The sequence below is a fragment of the Humulus lupulus genome, chromosome 8, assembly GCF_963169125.1.
Source record: "Humulus lupulus chromosome 8, drHumLupu1.1, whole genome shotgun sequence".
Classification (NCBI taxonomy): Eukaryota; Viridiplantae; Streptophyta; class Magnoliopsida; order Rosales; family Cannabaceae; genus Humulus; species Humulus lupulus.
This window is the reverse complement of record NC_084800.1, coordinates 10,450,787-10,478,586: the sequence shown is the minus strand read 5'-3', so window position 1 is coordinate 10,478,586 and position 27,800 is coordinate 10,450,787. Positions and strand designations below refer to the sequence as shown.

Here is a 27,800-nt window from a genome sequence, read left to right as displayed (position 1 = left end):
CTACTTCCTGAGATTCCTCATCCCCGCCCTGAATGCTCATCGCCTGTTGCCCGGGTCGTGACTTTCCCTTCATGGAAATGCTATAACATTCTCTGGCAGGGAGCTGATCACCTCGGACCGTGCATATCCCCGTGGAGGATGGGAATTTGACTGCGAGATGGCGGATGGAGGTTATGGCCTCAAATGCTATCAACGTAGGTCGACCCAGAATAGCGTTGTAGACGACGGGACAATCGATGACCAAGAATTTGAGGAGCTTAGAGACAGTCCGGGGCCCCTCGCCCAAGGTAATTACCAGCTCGATTGTTCCTATCACTGCCAACCCTTCTCCGAAAAATCCATACAGCATCATGGAGGTGGCTTTCAACTCGGTGACAGATAACCCCATCTTCTCCAGTGTAGACCAGAACAGTAGGTTCACCGAACTCCCATTATCGATCAGTATCCTCCTAACTCTCCGGTTGGCGAGCTGGGCAGTTATGACCAATGGATCATTATGGAGGAACTGGACGTGACTAGCATTCTCCTCGGTAAAGATGATCGGTTGCCTCTCCAATCGTTGCTGTTTGGGTAGGTGCTACTCCGGGACGAATTCCACTCCGTTATGAGCCTTCAATTCATTGACGTATCTCTTCTGGGCACCTCTGCTCGTGCCGGCCAAATGGGGGCCACCAGAGATTGTCGATATCTCTCCCCCTATCATAGGAGGAGGGGTATCCTGATTTATCAGGGGCCCGGGCTGATTTATCGGAGCTTCTGGGGCCGGCTGACTGGTAGGAACTCTGTTCCGCGCGTATTGAGCCAAAGGTCCGGCTTTGATGAGTGTCTCGATCTCATCCTTTAAATGCCTACAATCATCGGTGTTGTGGCCAATGTCGTTGTGGAATCGACAGAACTTGGAAGAGTCCCTCTTGGCCTTCTGGTGCTTCAAAGGCTTCGGCTTCTTCCAGGGGAGGCGGGCAGAGTTGGCCAGGAAAATGTGTTCCCTAGTGTTTGTGAGCTCGGTATAAGTCGCGTAGACTGGCTTAAATTTTTCCATGGGCTTGTTCTTCTTCGGACTGTGCTGGTCGCTCTCGCTGCTCCCTTTTCTCTTGCCTCCACCCACTTGGTTATTCTGTGTAACGATTTGAGTCATTTTTACGACATCCGTTCCCACTCCAACGGGCTGATCAGGGGCTTGGTTGGTTCCTGCGATCGACGCTCGCGCCTCTTCCAGGTTTATCTGTAATGCCCCGGATTCCCTAATATGGTTTAATGGCTGGATTAGTAGGCCGGGAGGGCCATAACTGTTTAATTATGCCATTAAATGTGTTTATGCATGTTTATGAGGATTATAATATAATATGATGTTGAATGCATGCATGTGAGTCCACATTTGTTTACAGGGGTATGTTGGTAATTTGGCCCGTTGAGGGTATAATTGTATATTTGTTTGCATGTCAATGATATATTGTGAGACCACATTATGATGTGGATTGGTTTGAGTATTCCGACATGAGGCGATCTTTAAATATGATTTATCGGTTTGGTCATAACAGGCTTAAGCTCGGGGCTCGGGGTGAGTCTCGGGGTGATTTTAATGATTAGAGCGTTACCGGGAATTATAGAGTAACAGGATATGAATTATTGGTGTTTGAGAATATTGAGATTAGCGGGAATTGGGAAGCGTTAATTATGATTAACGGGATAAGTGGAAAGTACCAATTTTACCCTTGGAATGATTTTAGAAGCCTTAAGTGACCTAGGGGCATTTAGGTCATTTGATTGGATTTATATGACCTTTAAGTTGGCTGTAGAAGCATATAGAACAAAACAGAGCAAAACAGGGTCTTCCTTCTCCATCCCGTACATCATTCTCCACCATTTCTTCTTTGGAGTTTTTGAGCTCAAAGTGAGGTTTCAAGCTAGGAAATCAAGGGGCTGGGTTTGTAGATTGGTTCAGCCATTGAGGGAGGTTCAAACTCAAATTTGAGGTGAGTTTCAGCCATTGGTTTCTGTTTGTACTTTGTTTTCCTTTAGCTTTTCAGCCTATGATTTCTTGATGATAGTTTGGATTTGTGGAGGTTTTGATTGAAGTTTAGCTTGGGTTTTGATGAGGGTGAATTATAGGTGATGTATAGAGGTTGAATTGAGTGTTTGGAGGAGGTTTGGAGCTGGTTTGAAGGCTTGGTTCCAAGGGAAAACGCAGGGGAAAGTTTGCTGGTGCGTGCTGTCTTTTTGGCAAATCTGGGTATTGAGCCGCGGCATGGCTGTGGTGCGCCGCGGCTCATGGTGTCTGGCAGAGAGGGCTGCCTCTGTTTGAGGGGCGCGCCGCGGCGCAGCTGGGGAGGGTCGCGGCCCTTAGTGTCTTTTTGGCCAGAAATGGGTTTTTAGCTTGGGGATTCAAGCCTTAGGCCTCGGGGTCGAACCTAGTACCCGGTTGAGTAGTGTTTGTGTATCGGAGGCTAGGTTTTGGTTTGGGAACCCCTTTGTTATCTTTTTCATTGATGAATCCTATATTTTGGTTATGACCAGGTGACCATCAAGGAATTAAAAGATTGATCATTCTCAGAGGTCGTTCTTATAATAACTTTCACTCGAACCAGAGGTAAGAAAACAGTGTATGAATACAGTTGCACCCTATATATGTTTATGACATGCATGGTTTGTTATTGAAGCATGTTGGTTGATAAACGTGGACATGGATTGCATATTAAATGCTATTGAATTTTGATTATTTGTTTATGGCACTAACTAGTCAGGGACTCTAACCCAAGAGTCAGAGATGGCAGAGCGTTGTGAACGCCGGGCCAAATGAAGATTAGATCTAATCGATATCAATATTGAATGACTCTATGGAATTAATGCTGGACCGAACCTAAGGTCGATGAACTTATAAGCGCTTAACTAGTCTAAGACTAGCACTTAGAGCCAGGGCATAGGGCCCCGGTGACTGTTTGTCACATGGCTAGGGAACGCTGTTCCATAGTTACGACTCTAGAGTCGGGAGGAAGGTTATGTTGGTGACCATTCACCATACACCTATCCTGATCGAACTTATGAAAGAACAACTTATCAGTTAAGCCCTGGTGACCCTATCGTCACATGGCTAAAGGGAACTGTACCCACTTTTGTGACCCTTGCTACTGTCACCTATCTGTTTTGGACTGTTAGTCCTGGATGGTTATTATGATCATTGTTGATATTATATCATGCTTTATTGTGTTTTCTTGCTGGGCCTTGGCTCATGGGTGCTATGTGGTGCAGGTAAAGGGAAAGAGAAGCTCACCCAACCTTGAGTGGAGAGCTTAAGCAGTGTTGTGTACATATTTGGCCGCTTGACCACCACGGTCAGGGAGTTCTAAGAGGGACTAGGGGTTCACCCTATTTTTGCCGCTTAGGTCGGCGGGGATTGTAAATTTGAAACAATAGCGACCATTTTGTATTGTAAACAACTTGTAAATGTTTTGAAAGGCTCATGAGCAGTTTATTTACTTAATGAAATGTATCATTTCCTTTTTACTGGTTTTTCACCTTAACTTGATAATAACACTTAGATCACATTTTTAATCAAAGGACTTGGGTAGCGGGTCAAATTTCCGGTTCACTATTGTTCTGGGGTAACAAGGGCGTTACATTATCCATCCCTGGGCCTTGTCAGGAATTCATCCATGGTGTTGATACCTTTTCTTTGTATCTATTTCCATAGCCCGCCTTCAACAAGGATTCCAATCCTCAAGGCTATAAGCTTGGAACTATCGTCTGCGTCCCTGGCTCGAGCCGCGATGTTTGCAAACCTGCCCAGGTAAGCTTTCAAGGGTTCCTCGGGCTATTGCTTCACGTTTGCCAGGGTGTCAGCTTTGACGCGGGCAGCATGAGAAGCTCAGAACGCCCTCTTGAAGTTAGCAGAAAATGTTTTCCACGAGCTAATGGACTGCTTTTTACACTGCTTGAACCATTGCCTGGCCGGCCCAGTCAAGGATGACGGGAATATCAAACACCTTAGCTCGGGGCCAATGTTGTGGGCCATCACCAAGGTGTTGAACATACCAAAATGATCCAACGGATCTCCGTCTCCATCGAACTTAGACAAGTGGGGCATCCGAAAACCCGGTGGATACGTCGTGGCTGCTATGCTGGGGGCGAAGAGCTCGAGTTCGTCCCCTGAGTCGTATTCGTCTTTTTCCTTGTCCGACAAGAGCTTCTTCATCAACTCCTCCATCTGAGCTAAACGCTTTAGGGTTTGGTCCTTATTTCCTTGGTTGTTCTGGGGTTGTTCAACAGCTCCAGTTCCATTGTAAGCGTTAGACGGGTTATTGTCCCTCCAAGCTGGAGCTCGGTTAGGTGGGACACTCCCATTGTCACGTACTTCCGAAAGACCATCCCCTCGGTGAGCATGATTACCATTTCTAACCGGATCTCCCCTCTATGAGTTGAGGCGATCTCGAAGGTCGGCCCTCGGGGTGGCTCGAGGGCTTTGCGCCAAACTCAAGCGATTGCGCAGGTCTTCACCAGAGGTGGCTCCCAATCCAGTAACTCCCATTTGAAAAGCTCGAAGCCCGCTGCTGAGGGTGAGGATCCGGGACTTCCTCGCGTGCTCAGTTGCGATGGGAAGGACCGGCGGAAGGAGGCTGTCTCTTGCTGCTCCCATGTGCCAGAATGTCCCGAATTGGACGGGGAGGAGATGGGTATCTTATTGGCGATGGGGGATACCTAACTGGTGACGCGATCCTAGTCCCGTTCGGCCAAATCAAGTTAGGTCGCGCCCGCTCCACTCTACCATGCCCCGCATCCTGCGCTCGGCGGTCCGACCGTGGTGCAGGATGGCTGGTCGGAGCAGACTGTCGTCGCGAGCCCTCCCCGGATCTCCTCCGCGAGCTACCTCGAGTCCTTCTGGGTGCGTTCGATGGTGGAATCGAGCAAAGAGTTGAGGTTCGGACTAATCGACTGAATTGCTGATTGGCCCTAGGAAACTCCTCAAACACAGTTTCCTAGTGGTGGTGCGACGTAGGGGTAGAACTCGGAGTCGAGGCTCTAACTGATCGGCTGAGCCTAGACCGGTTATCCCGGCGGGACTTATGAGTCTCACTTTGCCTCTTTCCAACGTTAGTGTCGGTTGTAAGAGGTGGTAACCGGGCCAAGACTTCTTCGATTTGCTTGTTTTCTCTTGACAGCTGACTCCTAAACTATATGTTCTCTATTTCTATCGCCGTTAGGAAATCTGGGTTCGGATTTGGCGACTGAGGTGCCGAACTCTCGGTGTCGCCTTAGCCCATAGGCTGCTTTCTCGGTCGCTGCTGGATCTCGGGGTTTTGTTCATTGAATATGGCGGCATGGTGGGCCTCCTGCCCATTATGTTGATCCGCCTCGTTACCATGTCTCGAATGGGTAATCACCATGATCAGGTTTTTACGATAGCACCAATCTAAATCCTCTCAATGAAAGCACCAAACTATTGACGCGGTTCTTCACCAACAGGTAATTATACGAATAACATGATGTATTAGTGCTAATTAGTGAACCATAATATGAAAATAGTTTAATTATAGATTTGGGAAATTGATAAAATGGGAAGGTGATCGCTCCTTTCTTTTTTAGGTGGTTCGAAGGTTAAAATCAATCTAGTCCACCAGTTGATATTATTGATATCTCTCGGTTAATCTTTACAAAAAAAAATGTCCAACCCCATGCAATGCCCAGGATCTTGGTATTTATAGGGAGAGGATACCTAGGTTGGCAAAGGGGGTCATCCCGTGACCTCTTTACCCTTCATGTCATCTCCGTGACACTGATGATTAATTCCTAAAACTTGACAGTGAAGTGTGGTCTAATCAATAAGTAAGGAGGTATAATGGGCCGCACGACCCAATCCAGACGTGGGATGTCTGAATACGCACGTTTATACTCCGTGCATGAGAATTCAGGAATGGAATAGACACGTGATGTTTGATATATACACATTTACATTGCATGATTGTTTTTACAAGGGTTCGGATATTAGACCTATGCCTTGATGTAGCGCTAGCTCGTGATATCTATATTGCTGACCCGCTGTCTTCGAGTGAACTGCTAACTCTTTAATCAGCTCGGACTAGACAGGTGGAAACCCGTGATAATAGCTCCGGGTGGACGATTTACACATGGCGGATCGAATTAGGCTATTTTCCAACTCGCGGATATTTAGGGCATACAAATTTATATTAATATAACTATTAAATATTTAGTTTTATATTATATATTATTATAATAATGATAATTTATAATATTTGAATTTATAAATATCTAGTTACAATAATGATATTTTATAATATTTAAATTTATATTAATATAATTAATAAATACATTTTTTTTAATTTGTTTTAAAAATATATTCTATTAAATATTTAAAATATTAACTTAAAGTTAGAAAAAAACCATCAAAATTAATAATTTATATTATCTACATATTTTTTATATATAAAGATATATGGTAAGGCTTAAGTAGAAAGAAAAAAAAGGCATAGGACATAATCAAAATTTGGGTATACAACCATATGGAGTTTTTATGGTAGTGATTAGAAAAAAAGTGAGATTCTTTTGCGTTAATAAGGGGTCATCAAAAGCAAAACTATATTATTTTAGTTTAACCATGATTGAACACCAAAGTCGACGTTGTTACGTTGGTTTTGCCAAAAGGTCCAGAGCAGACGCAAGGCCGTCGTACATCTTCCGGACTTGACAACTCTTTATCCAAATTGCTTCATAGAAACTTTCGAGTCCGGAATTGGAAAACACAGCGTACTAAAAAAGCGAGCCAAAAAAATAAAAATATATAACAAAAAAAAAACGTTTTGGCACTCACTAGACTTGATTCGACTCGACTCGGACGCACACGCTAATCCAATTCTTTTCAAAACAAGAAAAGTTTTCGTGCCACAAAAGCTTATTTGCCAAATAATTTTCACTCAGCGACTCGGTTACCCGAACTCAGTCTCGGACGTTCTGACATTCGAATTCCTACTCGCAAGGACCGAGTCCCTTCTACACCTTCTCCACCACTTCTATGGTGAGGCCCCCCACCCATCTCTTTAATTTCTCTTTCGGGTAGAATTTTGAGCTTTTTTTCGCTTGTGCATGTGAATTACAGCATTTTGAGACTGGGTTTGGTATAGCTCCCTTTACTTTCTAATTGTTTATGACCAATTTGTACATAGGTCACGGGTCATTATTTCCAATTTTTAGAAATTTTTTATTTTGAACGATTAAGATTCTTTAATTTTCTTGCTGATTTTACCTAAGTTTAATATTTGGCCTTAAATATGAAATCTTTTATCCTTTTTATTTTTAATGGAATATGAATTTGATGATTTTTTATTGTTTACTTTTTTGTATTTTAGAACTATGAGCCAAAGATTCATGTATTGTTATTGTTTTAGTTTGTAAACTTTGTATAAGATAAGATTTTTTTTTTTAAAACCTATAATCTATTATTTGCTTTATTGTGAATTATATATATTGCATTAATTATAGTAGCCTGTATTTTAAAAGTTTGTCATTTTGTTTTTGTTTTGTGTATGCTTATGATACTACAGTTGGTGTGTCTGAGTTGCATGTGGTGGATTTATCATGGAAACAGTGGTTGGAGTTGAGAATATTGATGAATGGAAGTTTGAAGAAAGTGGGTTTTTTGAGAACAGTACCTCTTCTTTGTCTTCGCCCAAGTATATTGCCGATCCAGTTGTATACAAGCTTGTTCGGGTACATTTCTCCTTAATATTCTTACTAATCTTGTTCATTTCACTTATGTACAAAGTGTATTTTTTTCTATTCTTGAGAAGGCATGAAAATGTATTGAAACCTTACCCCCTTTCTTTTCTAAAGAGGTGCATGTGGCACAGACCCAGTTGATGAGTAATGGAAGTGTAGACAGGATAGGATGTTAGATATTTTGAAACAGATTTCTATTATCTTGTATAATGGCTCTATTTTGTTGATATTAATGACCTGAACAATGTGACTGGCAGCCATTATTTGATAAGTGTAATGTTTTTTACAGGGCTAGGGATGAGAATTGCTGTATATGATATGTTTTTTTTGTTGCGGAAGCTCTATGAGTTGCTTTTTTTTTCTTCTTCTTCTTCTAATCTTCCCCTCTCCCCTCCACCATCTTTAATATTCTGCGATTCAGGTTGAAGGTGATGGGAGATTTGTTCCTGCAACAGATGATGAAGTAATGGAGGTTGAGGATTTTCTTGTAGATGACAAAACTGAAATGCATGATGTTGTGGATGGTGGGAAGAATGCAGAGTGCTTGTCGAATGAAGGTTTTGCTAGTGAGAGGCTTCAGTTGGAAAGTTCAGAAGGTTTTTCATGTTACCATTATCTCATATTTATACTTATTTATTTCTACCTTTTCTATTACTATTATTGTGCTGAAATTATACAAGCTACACAAAATGTGTATAGTTTTCAGAATCAAGTGAAGACTTCTGTATCTATCAACTGCAAAGATTTTAGCTTTTTTGTTTTTCGAAGAAGGGGGCCAATGATGGGTTCTCTTCCACTTCAGTTTTCTTGTAGATGTCTTAAAGCTCAATTTTTCAGTCTGAATAGGTGGCTTTGATCGTTTCTTTCCCATATCTTAGGAATTTTAAGGCTTTTTTTAAAATCATCACTAAGGCAATATTTTATGTAGATTTTATTCTCTTTTTCTCTCTCTTCAATTTAGTGCAAATAACAGAAATATATTCATAATGAGATAGAAGGTTTATCTGGTCTTGTAGACTAAGATTGGTTATCATGTGATTATTTATTATATTTCTATTGTTTTTTTAATGTTATTCATAGTTTTAAAATTTTGTCCCACATTGATGTTTACGTTTAATCATCATTATGTGCCAGGTTTGCCTGATTCCAGTAATGTGAAAGCTGATGATGAAAAGTTGACTTCGAGCATCGAGGTATTTGGTTGCTTTGTTGTTGTTACTCTAGTATTTTTATTGTGGTTTTCTTGTGTTTCAATTTGAGCTTTCATTGATTAGTGGGTATTAACAAATTACTTTTAGAAAGAATTTCCAATTGAATAGCATTTTGATCTCTAATCAATTTTAGGTGTTTAATGTGGATTGGGGTGGAGAATAGTACTAGTAAAACGTAATAACAAGTTTTAAAATGCTTGAAGTTTAGTGTTCTATTCATGCTGTGGTAGCTGTCTTGTAGTGCATTGTTTATATACATGAATTCAGTATAATCGATTAAATTTCTTGAGTCCTTCTCGGTTGTAAAAATATTTTGTTGTACATTCAAGTGATATTACCAAAAGTTAAATAGGAAGTGTGACTCCAAGTATCCTGTGGAGCTCCTGATGATTATTCTGCTTTTATGAATGCAGACAGCAGGGTTTTTTTTATTAGTGTAGTGTGTTAAATTGCCTGTATTGATAAGAAGTTCTACTCTTAAATTTGCATGCAGAAAGTTGTCCCTTCGTCAGCACTGACTGTTGATGACAATTGCAAGAATTTATCTGGGAGCATTGAGGAGTTATCTAAACCTTCAGATGAACAACTAGATATTGGGCCATCAACTTCTGTTGTTTGTAATAATCGAAAACCTGATTTTTTTAAGTGGAAGGGGGAAATATGCTTGGACAACCTCTCAATTAAAGAACTTCATGAATTGTTCAAAGCAACTTTTGGGCGGGAAACTACTGTCAAAGACAAATTGTGGCTTAAGAGGAGGATTGCAATGGGGTTGACTAATTCTTGTGATGTTGCAACCACAACTTTCACAATCAAGGACAACAAATTGGTCAATAAGGAAAATGAAGAAAGCTGTACGAATGCAGAAGGTATATCTGCTAAGGAGTTGGCAGTTGAAGCAATCAACAGCTCCAAGAATTCACCAACTAACTGTGATGCTCAAATGGAAGATCATGAATTTGTTTCAGGAAAGAGATTCGATGACAGTGTTGAGTTTGACTTTGAAACTGAGGATCTTCACGCAGAACAGAGAGCTGCAAAGAGGGTTAGGAAGCCCACAAAGAGATATATAGAAGAGCTTTCTGAAGCTGAATCAAGAGACTATAGCCCAAAAGTGCATGGCTCTGCCAAACATATTGAATTTGGATGGACCTCTCCAAAATCTTGTCTCAGGTCTGTTAAAAGTGTCTCTTTTAATGAGAGAATCATGTTGACACGTTTGGACTCTCTTGGTGGATCTGGGGTTCAGGTTCCATGCGTTTCTAGGATTCGAAGAAGCCGTCCAAGGAAAAATATTAAGGCTCTTATGGTACGCAAAAGTTCTATTTGTCTCAGTTATATGATCATTGCTTCTATTTTAAAATAGTGTCTAGCTGATTTCATCTGAAGGATGGGGCTGTAAAATATAGGTGACAGTGTTGTTACTACATTACAAGTGTAGAATATTAGGGACTTAATGGCGATTTTGAGTTTTCTTTAGAATAAATTTAATAGCCTTGTGAAACTTAGGCATATGTTGACTTTTAATTCTGAAATGTAGGTGATTGAGCATGTATTTTATATTGCTGAATGTGCGTGTTTCTTGTCTTGTGAGCTTGTCTATCTATATAAATTTATCTTATCTAGATTTTGATGAGGGCAGCAATTAGAGTAGGCTGTCATGATAAATTTAGCACTGGCCTTGATTTAATTCTTTCCTAATCTATCATGAAAATCTATTAGCACTAAACCTTATTTAATCACAAAGAAAAAAAATTTGAAGAGATTTTGAATTGCAATTCCATAGAGATTCCATCCAAGTAGTGTGGGCATGGCAACTGAAGTGGTGAAGAAGGCCCTTGCAGTACCTAGTTCTGAACCAGATGGCGAGTTGATGGATAGAGTCTCAGAGTCGATATCTGTTGCAGAACAGACTGAGCCACTGGTGAGTCCAACTTAGTATATATAATGTCATATAATATTTTTTGATATGATTGATCAGCTTAAAATATTTTTCAGTCTTATGTGGGTGAACTATGCCTGTTTCATTGGAACACTATGGGATATATTTCCTGACTGGAGGAAAAAAAGGGGAAATTTTAAGACACCATAGTCCATATGCCATACATTGCCCCATTAGTTTTTCTTTATAATATAGTTTTATTACATTTCAATAGAAGTGATCCAGCTCTTCTGAAGTTCTGGTTAGTCAGTGCTGAAGTTAAATCTTACTTTCATATTTCACCTACCCTATAAGCCTATGATGTGGCTGGATAGCTCAAATGATTAGGCATGTGGTTTACTCCACAGAGTCTAAGGTTCGAGTCCTTCCTGGGCTCCTGCATAGCAATTATTATTATTATAGTTTTTTGAGACCTAAATACTAGTCCCCAAATCTTGCAAGGTTAAGTGGGGAGTCTAGTTTAAAAAAAAAAGTCTATGGCAGGTTGATATAATATGAAGTTTTGTAGCATGTTGGCCTCTTCTGGTCCCTTGTTCTTCCTGATATTACTGATGTATGTATTTTAAGATATGTTTGTGATGACATGCATACTTTTATGCCTGATGGTTTTGTCTATTGTGTAGCTCACCTCTGATGCAGAAAATGATAATAAGCAATGTTCTGCCGTTGATAGAGTTCAAACGAGCAAGAATTTGGGTCTAAAACAGACAGATTCATCTGAAGACATTTCGGATGATAATATAACTACTGTTCCCACTGCAAAAGGTGGAATGAGAAGGAAACATCATAGAGCTTGGACTCTAGTTGAGGTTATGAAGTTAGTGGAAGGTGTATCCAAATGTGGTGCTGGGAGATGGTCTGAAATTAAAAGACTTGCTTTTGCATCCTATTCCTACCGCACTTCTGTTGATCTTAAGGTACTTGTTGTTTGCATTTTGTATTGTTATATCAATACTATTTGGCAACAGTGGCGCTTCAACTATATGTTGATATGGTATTGTGGCTTTGGGCTGAAATTGGATTGTGTTTTGTAGGACAAGTGGAGGAACCTACTGAAAGCTAGCTTTGCACAGACACCTCCTGATGAGGGTGTAAGTATTTTTTGTTTTCTTCAATCACCTTCATTTCAGTTGGTTCTAAATTTGTGAAGGTCCAGCATGTCTGCATACACCTGCTTGATGTGAACTCATTGCATAATATTGCCTTTTTTTTAATATATATATATATATGTATTTATCTTTTAGTCTCTTTAAGGCTGAAAATTAATCACATTTTCACAAAATTCCCCAGAATTATAACTTATCTGCGACCATTAGCACTCACTGCTTATTGTCAGGCAGGTAGAATGCACATGGGAATTGGATTTGCCCAGTGCAATTTTGACATGGTGGGCTATTTCCAGAATTTTTCATAGATATCTGGAGATAATCTTTAAAGTCGGACTATTTAATTTGTGATGTTGAAAGCAAAAGCTGGGTTGTCCTTAAATAAATAATTTAGGTTTGTTTTGTTTGGTTGTTTAGATGTAATTTTTGCTTTTGTTCTGTGGTCAATTATGTAGATGAATTCCCGGAAACATGCTTCGGTCCCCATCCCAGCCCCAATTTTGCTGCGAGTGAGGCAGCTTGCTGAGATGCACTCTCAGGCGCCTCCCAATTCCGGCTCAAACAGCTTGGCCGTAGTTGGTGGGAAAAGTGTGCATGAAACACGTTCAGGGTACTTGTAACATTGTAAATAACTGCCATTCTAACTGTCTAAATAGGAAATAAAGATACCAAATTGTAACCCATGATAATCAAAATATGTTGTTGATGCGTTGTATGGTTTATACGATGCTATGCTTCCTAATCTAAATCAATCGTTCCTAGTTTGGCAATAGAAAATGCCGCTGGTTGTTTCACCAAGTAGTAATGATGCGTCTCTTGTTTATTGAGTTGATTTGAGATATTATTATTTGCATGCACTTTTTGTCTATAATTTAATAATCAACTAGAAAGCATAACTTCTCTTCCAATATTTTTTTGGAAGATTGTGTGGTAGAGATTTTTTTTTTCAACATATTTGTATATGTACTTTATATGAATACGTGAGATGTCTTGAGTGTGGTTTTTTCCATGATAGTATTTATTGTATAGTAAATTTTTTGTAAGTTTTTGAATTTTTTTTGAATAATAAGGGTTATTTTGGCTGATTACTTGTTTGTACTTTTCATTTTTTAAATTTAACAAGAATATATAGTTTGATTATTAGAACATTGTATTTTAGCTGATTACTCATCTTAATATTTTATTTTTAACCGTTAATCTTTGGATTATGTATTTATTCAAAAAGATAAAAGTTCTTTATAAAATTTAAATTATATATTTATATAATTTATATTTTTAGAGTTCACACTATTTTTTAATTTTGTATTGTTTGAAGTTTTGATTTTTAAAAATTAACTTGTAGACCTCGTTTTGATCAAATATTAAAAATAGATTATTTGAACTACGTGTAATTTGGTCGATTATTTATTTTTATTATTATACATAGATATTTTTAAGGGAAAATACAATTTTGACCCTTGTATTTTTTCTGAATACGCAATCAGCCATTGTGTTTTGTTAAATAACAATTCAGATCCTGCGTTTTACAACATGGATCAAAATAGTACCCCTATACTTAATTTTAATTAAAATATTTTCAGTTATAAGATTAATTCTCGAGTCTTTAATGATGCAATGGGTTCAGAGAAGTGGAGAAAGTGGTCGAGAAGCTGAGAATGAAATATTATATTTGATTTTTTTTTTACCAAAATTGGGTATAAGGTGCTATTTTCTAAAACACGGGATCCAAATTGTTATTTAACAAAACACAGGGTCGAATGCGTATTTGGAAAAAACACAAGGGCCAAACTGATATTTTTCCTATTTTTAATTGACATCTATTATAATTATTAAATATCTATTCAAATTGGAATTCAAATTAGACAGATATTTTATTTTATTTTATTATTAATTAATAATTTTAAAATTTTAAAAGAAGAATTAAAAAATAAAAAAAATAGAAACAGTGTTTTGGAGCAATTTTAGAGTTCCAGATCATCTATTTGGAAAAACAAGAATAAATAGATAGATTATTTGAAACACGTGTTGTAACGTCCCAAAAATGCTAATAAGGTTTAGTGCCTTGATTAGCGCGCAGATGACATAATTGGATATTTGTGTGATTAATTGATTAAATGCGTGACTATGTGGGATGCATGATTTATATGATAATATAAGTATGTTTATATGCATGTGGGCTCGTTCTTGTTTATAAGGACATATCTGTAAATTTGGTCTGTTGCGGGCATAAATGTGATTATATGTGTTAAATGATTGAGACCATATTATTATGTGAATATATTTGCAGTATATGGCTCGAAGCGATCCTAGTGAGCGAATTAGCGGAATAGTCACAATGAGGTTTAATATCCAACTCGGGGTGAGCCTAGGGGTATTTTGGGAAATTTAATGTATATTTGAGATTTATCGAGTAACAAGTAAGTATTTGGTAATTAGTTGGGTATGTCTGATTAATTGGAAAATTGTAGGATGACTCGAAGAATTAGCAGATATTGGGGCTAATGATCGTTTTGCCCCTATAGGCAACAAAGAGTTAGTGTAAGAGGGGTATTTTGGTCTTTATGGTTAAAGATATGGTAAAATAGGCATCAAGAAATAACCAAAACCATCATAAACTCTCTCTCTCTCTCTCTTTATTGCCCTCACGTTCTCTCTCTCCTTTTCTTGTGCCTTGGAAGTTTTGAAGTTGTTGAAAGAAAAGCCTGGGAATTGAGCTCGGAAATTTGGGGAAACTAAGCTAGAAGCAATCAAGGAATTGTTGATGATTAAAGCTATTTACTGAGGTAAGATTTCAGGTTCTAATTTATTGAATTTCTAGTTGGGTTTTGAGCATGTTTAGAGATACTTGAGGGAGTGTCTGAATTTGGAATTTAAGGAAGATTGAACCAATGTTTTAGGCTATTGGTGTTGCTTGTAAGGTAATATTAAGATTTATGGACCTTATATTAGCTTGAGCATAAGTCTAAAGTTGAATTCTGAGGCTTTAAGTTGGGGAAAAATGCAGAAGCAGCTGGGATTTCTTGGTTCGCGGGGGTGCGCTGCGGTCCGCGTGACCCAAAAGACCTTGAGGGGCTTGCTGTTTCGTGGGCGCGCCGCGACCCTTAGGGCCAGGTCGCTGCCCGCCTAGGCAGCCTTAGCCAAAATTTGTTTTTAGGCTTGGGGATTTAAACCTAAATGCTCGGGACGAATTCTACTACTCAGTTTAGTAGAATTCGAGGTCCCAGAGGCTAGTATTTTATTCTAAAACATTTAGTTGGATTAGATTTTAATAGTTATCCATTGTCACTTGTGACTAGGGTTACCGTTAAGGCTCGGGATTGAGGATCGTGCTCGGGACCGCTCCACATCCTCCGCTCATGACTCGGGATAAGAAAACTGCACCCGAGTTGTGAATGGGAGTGAGATTCCCCTGTATGTGAATACATGCAAGGTTATATATCTATTTTTGATTGGAAATATCTGGATAGGCAGGTTAGCTCGTACTAATTTCCTTTAAGCATTTCACAACTTGTATATATGTTATGTTTGATGTGAAAGTCCGGCCTAAGGGAGTCAAGGCTAATGTTAAGTGTACTGAACGCAGCTCGGCCTAAGCGAGTCGAGATCAGCTAAATAACTTAAGGGCTCGGCCTAAGGGCGTTGTCCCCTAATTAATTATATTAAGATTGAATTATATGTTTGGATGAATCTGTTTGATGTTGCCTAATTTGTTGTTTGTACTCTGTTGTTAATTGAACTGGTTGATCTAAAGTTTAATATCACTCTGATGTTATCTATGCTTGTTGAAATTTTTTTTTTGCTGAGTTTTGGCTCACGGATGCTACGTGGTGCAAGTAAAGGCAGGGAAAGCTGGACCAGCCATGAGTTGGAAAGCTTTGGAGGCAGGGTGTATATCAGCAGCTGCTCGACTGCCACAGCCGAGGGATTTACAGGGATTAGAGCCAAAATTTATATTTTGCCATTTAGGTTTGTTGCAATCACATTTTATTTTGAGGGTTGTAACCACCTTGTAAATATTATTTTTGGGATCCCGTGTATCAAACTCTTATTTTAATGAAAGTCAACCATTTTACGATCAAAACCTTCTAATCTTAACTGACAGTTAACCTTAGAAACACGTTTATGTTCAAATGACTTGATTAGCGAGTCTTGCACTATTTTAAACACAGTGTAACGGTCTTAGTTATCCAGGGCGTTACACGTGTATTTTGATCGATTACCCGTTTTGACCATTTATTGTTAAAAACTAATTTTTGGATCTCGTGTTTTCTCAAAAGTTTAAAAATATAGATAAATAAATTATTATTATATAAATATTTTTAATTGACATCTGTTATAATTATTAAATATCTAATCAAATTGGAATTCAAATTAGATAGATTTTTTTTTCTTTAATTATTAATTAATAATTAAAAAAATAAAAAATGTGAAAAAAATGAGAAATAGAAGAGCTCTTTGGAGTAATTCTAGAATGTCACATCATCTCTTTTATATAAATATAGGGATTTGTTGTTAATGAATCTACATAGCCGCATACTGTACAAATTATCACTTTAAAAGTAAGATTATTTTGAATTGTTGATGTAAATTTTGTGTCAAATTTGGTTGAAAGGAAATATCATTATTATAAATGTGCAAATGAAATAAAAAGTTAATAAAATTATTAGAGATATAAAAAAAATTATTTAAATAAAAATTAAAAAAAACTTTTAATTAATATGTATTAGTTAGTGTAAAAAAGTAATTTCGGAAGGGTTATTTTTTTAAGGGTTTATACTTTTTTGGACCCTGTGTTTTTTTCCATTACCTGTTTGGACCTTGTGTTTTGAAAAATTACTTTTTGGACCCTATATTTTGTAAAATGGTTAAAGTAGAACCCTAAACCCGATTTTGGTCAATGCTTTTTCAACTAAAATCACAAATAATTTACCAAATTAACAATTCAGAACAAAAATAAAATCATTCTGCTTAAAAACTGTGTTGTTATATTCAATTTTTTCTTTATAAAAAATGAGTTTAGGGTTCTATTTTAACTATTTTACAAAACATAGGGTCTAAAAAGTAATTTGTCAAAACACAGGGTCCAAACAAGTAATGAGAAAAAACAAAGGGTCCAAAAAAGTAGAAACCCTTTTTTTAAACATATGAATTGATGATAAAAGCTATTTAAAAATAATTTGAAAAAAAATTAATAATAATTTTTTTATATTTGTGGGTTTAATTTTGATTATTTGTGTGTGGGTATTTACATGTGCTGTTGCCGTACTATATCGTATTCAAGTCCATATTTTTTGTTACATGCCGTGTCAATTTATAACATTGTATTGTGCTTTGCTCGAACTTATATTGTTTTCGTCGTGCTTGTACCATCCAAGCTCATGTCCGTACTTACAACTCTAATCAGCATCAAATGTAAAATATATACAAGGCAGAGGGATCAATTTATTAAGTGAATTGCCGAAAATGAGAACAGAACAGTGTGAGGAATAAGAAAAGTAATGGCATGCGCATGCCCAAGTGGCACCCTTCAAAATCACCTCTTGGTAGTTACCTACCTATTACCCATACTATTACCCATATTATGAAAGAGAGATCACATTGTATCACATCATCATATTATTCATCAGATGAAACTCTACCGAATTATTTGAATCTGGTATGCATAAGGGATATATTCCTATAAAATATATATGAACACTAGTAGATAATTGGTGGTTTTTTTGTTTTAATGTTTGCAAAGTTAGTCCATAGGACGAGATTGTTATTATTATTATTATTATTATAAATGTGACTTGAAAATTTCATGGTGTTCCTTTTTCTATATTTTCTATTTACTCCCTTTTCTATGTGTCGAAGGCTCACATTTCTTTTTCTTTTTTGAGGGGATCACATTTCTTCACTTAACAGGTTTAAAAACTAAACATTCTCCTAATTATGTCTTAGCAAAACATTAATAAAGAATAAGATAGAGAAAGAGAGAGATGCCTAAAAAGGCCATGTCCTTTGTCTTTGAAGTTGAAGAGGATACGAAAGCAACTACACACACCACGACAAAAGATGAATCCCATGGATCAAGGATGGTCCCCTAAAAGGCCACACCACGACTACACTCACAATCAATTCACACCCTTTCTTTCTAGACTATACAATTTACAGTTTTGGAATAAAAATCCAGTGATTCATTTCAAATAAAATATCAAACCAATTCTCACCCAAACTAGTTCAAATACTAAACAGAAAATTCAAAGTGTGAGCTAAACTTTCCTAGGCCTCGAGATTACCTTCCACCTCTCTTTGACTTCGATTGTAGAGTATTAGATTGATAGGTATCAATTGTCAAACCAAATGACCCCATTTCAAAAACTTTCAAAGAAAGAAAGGAAGATTTTTTTAAAAAGAAAAAAACGTATAACATATAGTAGTTATTATAAAGATTTACCCAAAAACCTCTAGAGTTTTGATTAGTTTCAAACAAAAAAGAGGAGTCAGACTGTGAGTGTGTGTATATATATATATATATATTTATAAATAATCAGAAGAGCAGAAGCCTTGAAATCTGGTTGAGCTCAGTGTGTTTTATGACTACAGTTTAAGTTGATAATATAGCTGGTAGGTTAAATAAAAATGTTTTTGAGTGCAGTCAAGAAAACATGAATAAAGTTCAATATTTTTAAGCATGCATTATACATTTATACGTCAAATATCGTCTCCTCCAAAGGAGGCAAATTAGTGTAACATTTAGAAATATGGCTACAGCTGCAATAAGTCTAAGTCACCGTGCATTCCTCTCTTCTCTTGCTTCAAGAGCGTCCACCTCCTCATTAGATAAAAGATCGACAATCGGTTCGTATATGTCCCACTCTTTCCTCTTCCTGACATTTAGAACAAGAACAATTGATCCTCAAATCTTGAGAGCAACAAACAAAACCATGGAAGTTACAAAAGCAACCAAACCACATCCACATATTGTAATTGGCAGAATATACTTAAAAAAAGTGCTTGCAATATTAAACCAGCAACCTCATTTAGAGAAATATGCAAATTTGTGAATCTCCAAGTATTTTGACAGATTGTATGGCAAAATAAAGGGGTCCCCAACTTTAGTTTTTTTTAACGTCTCTTCTTTTGCTCTTACAATTGTTGTTATATATTATGTACTACTATTAAGCACATATTTGAAACATTTACAGTTTACTTTCAGCTGCTAATCCTATTTTAAGAAATTTTGATACTTGAAGTAAACTAGAAATCAGAGCAAGAAGATGCTAACATTAGGGAAGGTTGTTGAAATCTGACACTAGAAGTGACTCTTGAACATGGAATGGAGTTCGCTTTTCCATTAAAATCAACTAGGATGAACAGTAACCCAAACAATAGTAAGGCAGAATAGAACTTAGAACAATCCAATTTCTCAAGAGTTTGTTCTAATACAGGAATAAACCTTAGTTATGGTAACAAATTCATATCTGCTTGAGGATCTGATTCATATCTGTGTCAGGTGTAAATTCTGAACCAATAACGTGTAAGGTATATGGTCTTGTGTGGCCAAAAGACCAGAGGCAACACAAGCTTTTAACATAAATATATTATCCATATGCCATATAACAAGTAATATATGCCATATACCAAGTAATATATGAAGACATACCGAACAACACTAGATTTATGCCCAAATAACTTCACTAGGTCCAAAGCAGCACCACTAGCTTTGCTATGAGAAAGAATTTCATGTTGTATTAGTAACAGACTCTAACTAAGTTCCTCACAAATCTTTTACACTGTCAATAAACAAATACAACCTGGTTGGTGTGTGATCAGTCCCTCGGCGTCCCTTCTTGCTGATTCGGCTTTCTCTTGCTGAAGCTACACTTTGAATTGCAATCTAGAATATGAAATATCATAAGTACATTGATGACAAGGCAATATGAGAAAAGAACAAACAGTAAGAGTGGGAACAGTGTTTATATAGTGTATATAATAATTCTATTGCTAACTCTAAAAAAAAAAAATGAAGGAATCTAACCTCATACAATTGTTCTCTGATTGCAAAAGCAATTGCTGGCTGAAACAAAACATTCTTATGTTTAAGAAGGAAAGGAAGTATGACAGAAGGTATTCTGGAGTGCAGAGAGCAGAGTAGCTACTTACAGCAACTTCAGGGTCTTGAATACCTAAATCTTTGCAGAAGGTTTTTGCAAACTCTTCGGGATCACTCTCAAAGTTTTTCATGTCCTGGAAAATATCAGAAAGAACGTTCATTACTAGTAGTAGTCTAGTTCCACTTAAAATCACAAAATGAAAGAACAACTTACCCACAAAAATTGGTCCTTTATAAGAATATTGTTTACACGAAGATCAAGCTGATGATGATTATATCATGTGGTTAGACTTAGATGTTAAGAAAAGATAATTAGATTAGATTGGAAGAGATTGAAAATTGAATTGAAAAGAACACCTTAATAGGAACTATTTTCTCGCCAGCATACATATCTTGACCTTCAAAGGACCTAAAGTCAGCTAACTGGGACTGATAATGGAAAGTAAACAAGGGAAAGCTGAGTAAAGGCATCATAATAATAATAAATAATTTTTTTTTTTTAAATTCCGTAAGAGAAAAAGAAATCTTGGTTGGGTTGCCTGAATGGAGGAAGCAATATGGGTAACGAATGCAGGAGGGAGCTTCAAGTCTTTGACAGTCCTTTTGGCAAAGACAACAATTTCAGAATCAGGATCTACACAACACATAAGGCAGAATATTGAAATTCAGATTAGGCAGAACAAGGAAGGAGTGATTTTGATATGAAAAAGTTCGATTATACGTAAAAATACCAGAAGGGTTCCAAGTGAAAGCGTCTTTGAACTTGTGACCATCGTCGAGTTCGATATCTAATCTGATTGGTACCAAATTCTGGGCGGTTGGGCTGCCAACCCAATCAATGTCCAGATCATTCCTCTATATTATTATTCGATCAAAGCAAAATTAAAAAAAATAAAAAAAGGAAAGCAAAAGAAGAAAAGTTACATCCTGAACTTGACGGCTGAGCTCCTCCAGTAGGCTGAAGCTTGGCCCTTCATTGTCTTCTTCTTCTTCTTCTGTATTTCTTGGTTGTGGCACTGCTCTCGTCGTCGTCAGTCGTACCACTGAGAGGCCGTTAACTCAACCTAACTGCTCCAAATTAATCTTTGCAAATTCACCCCTATATTGAATTTATATTAAATTATTCATATATTACTAGAAAATCCATTGTCTTTTAAACAAGTCTAAATATAATTTAATTTTGGTACTGAAATACAATTTTAAAATATTAATTTAATTATTTATTAAAAAAATATGTGAAAATGACATTTTTTTAAAAACCATTTTGTACTACATATCTGAATTTTTCAAGCAACTATTAGAATGTCGGAATCATTTTAGAAAAAATTATCAAAATTAGTTTCTAAACTATATATGGTAATAGCTTGATTCATTTCTAATTAAAATCAAAACATATTGACAAAAGTTATAGCTCCACACCGATTCCTATGCAATTAGCATACTATGATAAAGTTAACAACATAAATTAAAACAAGTTGAAAAACTGGTTTTGTAGGCCGTAAACTGATTTTGTTTTGGTTATAAGATTATCTCTTTCTTTGTCTCTAAGATTGATCTGATTGTTTAGTTTCAAATCATCAAATAATTAAATAAGGCTTACAGTAAATGATGGTTGAGGTTCAAATTCGATAAAAAAAAAAAGGTAATAAATAAATAAGGCTTACAGTATATGATTGTTGAGGTTCAAAGTCAATAATAATAATAAAAAAAAAAGATAAGGACCTATGTTTTCTTAACAACGTATAATTATTTTAGTACCGTGTGTTTTTTATAATGATAATTAAATACTTTATAATTTAAAAATTTGTATAAAATGATACCATGTGTTCTCAATAATAGTTATTTGGCACCTGAAATTTGAATTTCGAAATAAAATTCTCAATAATAGTTATTAGGTACCTGTAATTTGAAAATTGATATAAAATGATATTATTTTATTCATGGGAATATACCATTTGATACCATGTCATTTGTGACAAAATTTGAGTCCAGGCATCATTTTATTCTCGTTTTACAAATTTAGAAAATCGTATTAGTATTATTCATTCAGGATACCAAAGCTATCCTTTGTTAAAACGCAAAAAGTAGCAAAGGAGTAAATTTCCTAAAAAAAAATAAAATAAAACGGCTACTAATTCATTTATTACAAGAAATATCATAACAAAATGGATCATTAGTAAGAGAACCAAAGCTTCAAATTGTAGTAGTCAAAACTCAAAAGGCCCTCTCCTCCCCCAGTCTTATCTTTACACAATTTATAGTCCAGATTTTTGGGTGCTCCAAGTCAAACAACACAGACCAAAATTTGAGTAAGAAAGGTTCACTGAGTAAGAAAAAGCATGATTATTGGGTAAGTTAAAAAAAAAATAAGGTCCATTTATATTACAAAAGCACTTATGCTTCTTGCTTTGAGACTCATCTAAAGAATGAAATCTACCTTTTTAGCAACTTCACTTCAACTTCAGTGGGTCAAAGTCCATCGATCCCCCAGATTATCAACATCTGCAATTAAACTTTCACAAAAATCAAGCACCAATCATTCTATATTATTCCTAGAACAAGAAACGAAAATAAAAAACATAATCAGAATAAAATAATAACACTGATGCTTATTCCTTAACACTCCTCTAAAGTGTGGCATCCACTCTTTTAGCAACTTAAGGACATTAGCTCACCTCACATAGCAAGAAAGCCTATGAGCTAATTCTTTTTTTAGGTCCCCACAAAGATTAAGCTTGTCTAGAAACATAAAATATCATAATAAAATGCTTAGATATACAGAATAGTTTTGCAATTCTTGTTCTGCTAAGATGGGTTGGCCTAAAAATATACCTTAATGTTCCTGTTGTGCATGCCACTTCTCAATGCTTGTATACCAAGTCCACTGGAAACATAGTGCTGCAACACGTATCAGGCCAGTGGTGAACACCTCAACAAAAGCCATTAGAAACGATCTCTGAGGAGATAAGCCTGCAGTTGCTATGGACAGTAAGAGCCCCTCAAAGTTGCAAGGGATGATAAAGCTACCACATTTAATGCCATCCAAAGCTTTCTTGGCAACTTCATTAGCTCCCATTACACCAGATGCGGCAGCTATGATGCTGGTGAGCTGAGGACGTTTCTTGATCTCTGCCATTGCCCAATATCATACACTCATTCACATAAAACAAAAGGTACAAATTGAAGGGAAAAAAGTGATGGTTTAAAGGTTTTCTCCTGTACCTTCCGCCATGCCAGGTGTATCTGTATCTGGAGGAAATATGAGGGAGACATGAATGTCTTGTGAGATAAGCTCTTGCTGCAACGCTTCTGCTAGACCCCGCAACCCAAACTTGCTTGCTGAATAAGCTGTATAACCATATATGCCCACCTAACATTTAATACAAGCATTTAGGAGAAATTCAGATATATTTACTTTTGTTTTGTATTTTTTTGTCCTTTTTAAACAAAAACTTGAAAACCCTTTTTGACAGTTTGCTTAATAGACTTACTTTTGTTTCTGTTTTTGAAAAATTTCATAAAAGAAATAGGTTTTAAAAAAAATTGAAACCTTAACTTTCTCAAACAAATTTGTAAAAAAAATATAATTGTTTTCACTTTCATTTTCAATTTATTTAAAAATCGAAACAAGTCTTAAGATTATCAATAACTATTAGGAATCTTAGTTTAACTAGTAAATTGCATTTTTTATCATTGGTTTTGTTTGTCCAAATTACAATATTAAAGGTGAGGACTCCAAATGAGGACTTGGTCTTCAAACTAAATGCATAATCAGTGAAAGTAGACATTTTTTTAATGTCATTTAGCAAAAAATGTGCTACTATGACTGTGAGTCTTAGTTTAACTAGTACAGTACTCTAATAAGAACTCCTAAGTTCCTAATGAGGACTTGGTCTTCAAATTAAAAGCAACATAGTATTCGAGCTTAGAACCCTACAGGATGACTGAGGAAATTGGAGTAAATTAACCGCTATACCTACCTGACCAGCCTGGGATGACATGAGAGCGATTGAACCCGGTCCACGATTCCCTCTGTTCTTCATACCAGGCAAAGCAGCCTTTATCATATTGAAACTCCCGATCAGATTCACGTCCACCATGAACCTCACCTCATCCAAGTCTTGGTTCTCCAGTTCTTGGGGAACAAAAACCCCTTGATTCACAACCAACACATCAATGGGCCCAGCCTCCTCCACCGCCATCTGAACGGCGTCGTACTCCCTCACATCAACGGCGAAGATCGCAATGTCGATGCCTGTGGCTAGGCGGATTGATTCCTTCGCCTCCTTGAGCTTGTCGAGCGATCGGGCGAGGATGGAGACTCGTGCACCCTCCAATGCGGCCCGGTGAGCTAGGGCCAGGCCGATGCCACTGGATCCGCCAGTGATGAAAACGTGGCGGTTTTTGATTGGGATCTTGACGGGGCGTGGTCGAACTATGAGGTAGAGGAAGATGAGGAGAGCAACAGGTGAGAGGAAGAGGAGATACCAGAGATACGTGAGGTTGGAGTCTGCCATTGATGGAGCTTGGGAAAGGTCGTGCAAATAAACTGTGATGATTTTATTTGATTTTGTTGACCTGTGTACAAGAAAGGAAAGATAATGGGATCAAGACTAAAATATATAAAGATTGGGTAATTCTATGCTACATATTCCGGGTTCGTGAGGTACGGGGTAAAGGAAAGATGTTAACGAGAATCAAAAATACTCTTTATGATGGTGGGGTAAGATAATAATTTGTGTGATTACACGAGTATTTTAAGAGTATTTTAAGAGCTAAAGTGAATTATTTTGTATATAAGAGTTTAATATTACGTCCGTCTCCTTCCATACTTTTCAAGGCATGTTAACTTTTTAAAACAAATACCCCTTATATTGTCTATTTTAAATAGTGGTAAACTCCCCGGACTAGTCATTCGGCCATAACTCTATAGCTAATTAGATTAATAGTTCAGTTCAGGGTTAAAAATTTTGGTAAAAAATATACCCTTTTTACTAAAAATGTTTACTTTTGTACATGGGATCCCAAAATATATTTGAAAATATTAATTACAATTAAAAGTTACTACAAGTTGACTTAAGCGGCAAAATAGGATTTGACCATAGTTCCTCTTTAAACTCTCGGTCGTGGTGGTCGAGCAGCCGCATATGCATATGTACACTGTAATTGTAACTCCCACTTCTTTTTACAAATGCATTATAACAATTATGAAAAATAAGATAAGATGTTTTTATTCTTACTTTTGAGTGCATTACAATATTAATCGAATGTTAGAGCTATTAAGTAAAGTGGAAGAATAACTAATGAATGCGCAACTATAATATTCATGGGCATTTCATTAGTATAATACCCATAGAATGATGCTAAGTACAAGCAAACAATCACTAAAGTTATGAATAATAAAGAGAAATTCATGATTTGATGATTAATTTTATCTAGAAGGTTAAGAGATGAAAAAGTTGTGCAAGTAATTGGTTGAAGGAACAAGTATTTATAGGACAAAAACTAGCCGTTATGACCATTGGTGAATAGTAATCTGACCGTTGGAAACAATAACCTGACCGTTGGGGATTTTAACAATTATAAGTTGTTGAAGTAACTAACACATGAGAATAATTAATTTATGGATGTTAGAGAAACTTTTTCGGAAAAATTTGTGAATAAAAAATGTTGGACTAAGTAATATAAGAAGACTGAGAGGTTTTCATTTTTTGGTTACTATTCACCGGGTACTATTCATAGTGGGTCCCACAATAGGGTCCACATGGGTCCCACAGCGAGGTCTACCCCATGGTTCCCACATGATGATGCAGTAGTGATACAATGACGACTTTAGCAAACCACCATGCTTATATTTTGAATATTTTATTATTCAATTATGCTTGATATTTTAAATATTTTATTAGCATAGTATCCAAAGTTTTTTCTATAAATAGCTCTTCCAAAACTCATTTTGAATCACAAAACCTCATTTTCTTTCTCTCACTCTACCCAAAAATCTTCTTAACACCCTTCTAAAGTTCTAAACCTCGAAGATATAGGCGAAGTTCTATCTGTAACGCTAGCCTACAAAAACATTTTAGGTAAGCTCTTTCCCGAGCCTTTTATTTCAGTTATTTAGTTATTATATATATACAGATTATTTTACTATGCTGTTATAATGCCAAAAGTTATATATAGATTATTTTACTATGCCATTATAATGCCAAAATTTATATATAGATTATTTTACTATGTCGTTATAATGCCAAAATTTATATATATAGATTATGTTAGCATGCCGTTAAAATTCCAAATTTTATATATAGATTATTTTACCATGTCGTCATAACTTACTGTTATACCCAGATTTCGAGCCATGTTAAATGTGACCTCGAAAGCTGGATTTGCAGCGAATGAACTCGTAAAGTCTGAAGTATGTTCCAAGACTAATCATCGAGCCTGCAAAGCGAGACGACTTCGAATATGATGGCCTCGAAATCCACACGATCTCGGAGGGTAGCTCCCGAGATGCATCTATTCTCACGGATGACCTCGGATCAGGGGTTCCGAGCCTGACACGCGTACGATCTCGAAAGCCATGTGACCTCGGGAGATGTCATTAGCTCGAACGTTGATGAGAGACCTGGGAGAATAAGGCCTTGGAGATATATGATAATAATCTTGAACATCTACAAGTGTTGTCCATAAGAGACGTGGTCTACATTTATTACTGTAAATCCCCTAAAATCATGGGATATTATTTGATTAGTTATACGCCCCCTGGTCTTCAGGGGACGTTTCCTTTTATATCGGATTACAGGCATTTAAAGCCATTTGATTTATTTGCAAATAAAGAGTAACTACCCAAAATATGTGGGATAGTATTCTACATTTTTCTCTATAAATAGAGAAGTCATGCACCATTGTAAAGGGCCGAATTTCTGGATCTTGGGAGAAATCTCTGAAGAATTCATGCTTGAAGAATTTTTAGAGATCATCTTGAGTTTAATAACAAAGTCTCGTGGACTAGGCAGATTTAGCTGCTGAACCACGTAAAAATCGTGTTTTGTATTATCATATTTATATTGGCCATCACTGTTTATTGTTTACGTGCTCTTCTTTCACTGTTGACGAAAAACGGCGTCAACACTTACAATACCAAAATTGAAATATAAACTATTTTTATGTATCTTTATAATACTAAACTTATATAGGCTATGGTCACACTTTGGACTATTATGGACTTTTATTATATGACATTATTCCCTATTATTATGGGCTGATACTATGACCTGGACATTTCCGTATGACCATGACCATGACCACGACTTTTAGACCAGGATCTTGCCATGGGCAATTATAGTATGACCATACGCCTGGACATAAAATAAACAATAAAATAAGAAAAAATAGAATAACAACAATTATAAACTAAAATTTCACCATGTAGATTTTATGTAAGTTAATAGTTTGTGTTTTTATCAGGAAGCTAACAATTTTGGTTGTTTTACCAAGACGCAAGGTAATTAGAATCCTCATCTACAATACAAGTCTTTTATGTGTCTTATGTGCATTTATATGCTTTATATGTTATACTCTCATGTTGTTCTGCATAAGTTATTTTTAAGAATGTTATATTTCTTATGCATAAGCACGCTTAATATTCGCAAACAAGTTATTGTAAGAGTTAAAGTAGAGGTGCTGCTTGGGAGACCTACGTCCCAAAAATGTAAGGA

General features: G+C 36.5%; 3 protein-coding genes across 6 annotated transcripts; 1 reads left to right on the top strand and 2 right to left on the bottom strand.

Moving 5' to 3' along the window:
* The first annotated feature begins 6,831 nt into the window (after nt 1-6,831).
* On the top strand, nt 6,832-12,782 carry LOC133794528 (uncharacterized). 2 transcript variants are annotated; one of them, XM_062231807.1, is made up of 9 exons: nt 6,832-7,024; nt 7,551-7,716; nt 8,147-8,321; nt 8,860-8,918; nt 9,430-10,245; nt 10,723-10,860; nt 11,502-11,795; nt 11,913-11,969; nt 12,440-12,782. In XM_062231807.1, exons 2-9 carry the CDS (start codon nt 7,585-7,587, stop codon nt 12,602-12,604), a joined length of 1,836 nt encoding a protein of 611 aa, XP_062087791.1. In that variant the 5' UTR covers nt 6,832-7,024; nt 7,551-7,584; the 3' UTR covers nt 12,605-12,782. The 2 variants fall into 2 exon arrangements, with proteins under 2 accessions (XP_062087791.1, XP_062087792.1); XM_062231808.1 differs by having other exon boundaries at nt 12,215-12,462.
* Nucleotides 12,783-18,635: 5,853 nt separating this feature from the next.
* Nucleotides 18,636-21,193, bottom strand: LOC133794527 (chromatin structure-remodeling complex protein BSH). Of its 2 annotated transcripts, none has more exons than XM_062231804.1 (10): nt 21,007-21,193; nt 20,814-20,905; nt 20,622-20,716; nt 20,440-20,511; nt 20,297-20,344; nt 20,133-20,216; nt 20,008-20,046; nt 19,784-19,866; nt 19,633-19,695; nt 18,636-18,856 (listed from the first exon to the last, which is right to left on the bottom strand). In XM_062231804.1, exons 1-10 carry the CDS (start codon nt 21,057-21,059, stop codon nt 18,757-18,759), a joined length of 729 nt encoding a protein of 242 aa, XP_062087788.1. In that variant the 5' UTR covers nt 21,060-21,193; the 3' UTR covers nt 18,636-18,756. The 2 variants fall into 2 exon arrangements, with proteins under 2 accessions (XP_062087788.1, XP_062087790.1); XM_062231806.1 differs by having other exon boundaries at nt 19,633-19,692; nt 21,007-21,191.
* Nucleotides 21,194-22,197: 1,004 nt separating this feature from the next.
* Nucleotides 22,198-24,754, bottom strand: LOC133794526 (3-dehydrosphinganine reductase TSC10A-like). 2 transcript variants are annotated; one of them, XR_009875257.1, is made up of 5 exons: nt 24,063-24,754; nt 23,305-23,452; nt 22,915-23,211; nt 22,520-22,584; nt 22,198-22,405 (listed from the first exon to the last, which is right to left on the bottom strand). XR_009875257.1 is itself a non-coding variant. In XM_062231803.1 (4 exons), the coding sequence occupies exons 1-3, from the start codon at nt 24,597-24,599 to the stop codon at nt 22,916-22,918; spliced, it is 981 nt and encodes a 326-aa protein (XP_062087787.1). In that variant the 5' UTR covers nt 24,600-24,753; the 3' UTR covers nt 22,198-22,584; nt 22,915. The 2 variants fall into 2 exon arrangements, 1 of the variants encoding a protein (XP_062087787.1); XM_062231803.1 differs by having other exon boundaries at nt 22,198-22,584; nt 24,063-24,753.
* Between the last annotated feature and the right edge of the window lie 3,046 nt (nt 24,755-27,800).

Excerpts from the sequence above, each read along its gene's own strand:
- LOC133794528 (XM_062231807.1), top strand. The coding sequence starts at position 7,585 with ATGGAAACAGTGGTTGGAGTTGAGAATATTGATGAATGGAAGTTTGAA. Across the intron at positions 10,246-10,722 it reads AAAATATTAAGGCTCTTATG|AGATTCCATCCAAGTAGTGT; the intron begins GTACGCAAAAGT and ends GCAATTCCATAG. Across the intron at positions 11,970-12,439 it reads AGACACCTCCTGATGAGGGT|ATGAATTCCCGGAAACATGC; the intron begins GTAAGTATTTTT and ends TCAATTATGTAG.
- LOC133794527 (XM_062231804.1), bottom strand. The coding sequence starts at position 21,059 with ATGAAGGGCCAAGCTTCAGCCTACTGGAGGAGCTCAGCCGTCAAGTTC. Across the intron at positions 20,906-21,006 it reads TCAGCCGTCAAGTTCAGGAT|CCCAACCGCCCAGAATTTGG; the intron begins GTAACTTTTCTT and ends TTGGGTTGGCAG. Across the intron at positions 18,857-19,632 it reads CATAAATCTAGTGTTGTTCG|GAAGAGGAAAGAGTGGGACA; the intron begins GTATGTCTTCAT and ends TCTAAATGTCAG.
- LOC133794526 (XM_062231803.1), bottom strand. The coding sequence starts at position 24,599 with ATGGCAGACTCCAACCTCACGTATCTCTGGTATCTCCTCTTCCTCTCA. Across the intron at positions 23,453-24,062 it reads TGTCATCCCAGGCTGGTCAG|GTGGGCATATATGGTTATAC; the intron begins GTAGGTATAGCG and ends ATTAAATGTTAG. Across the intron at positions 23,212-23,304 it reads TACACCTGGCATGGCGGAAG|AGATCAAGAAACGTCCTCAG; the intron begins GTACAGGAGAAA and ends GGGCAATGGCAG.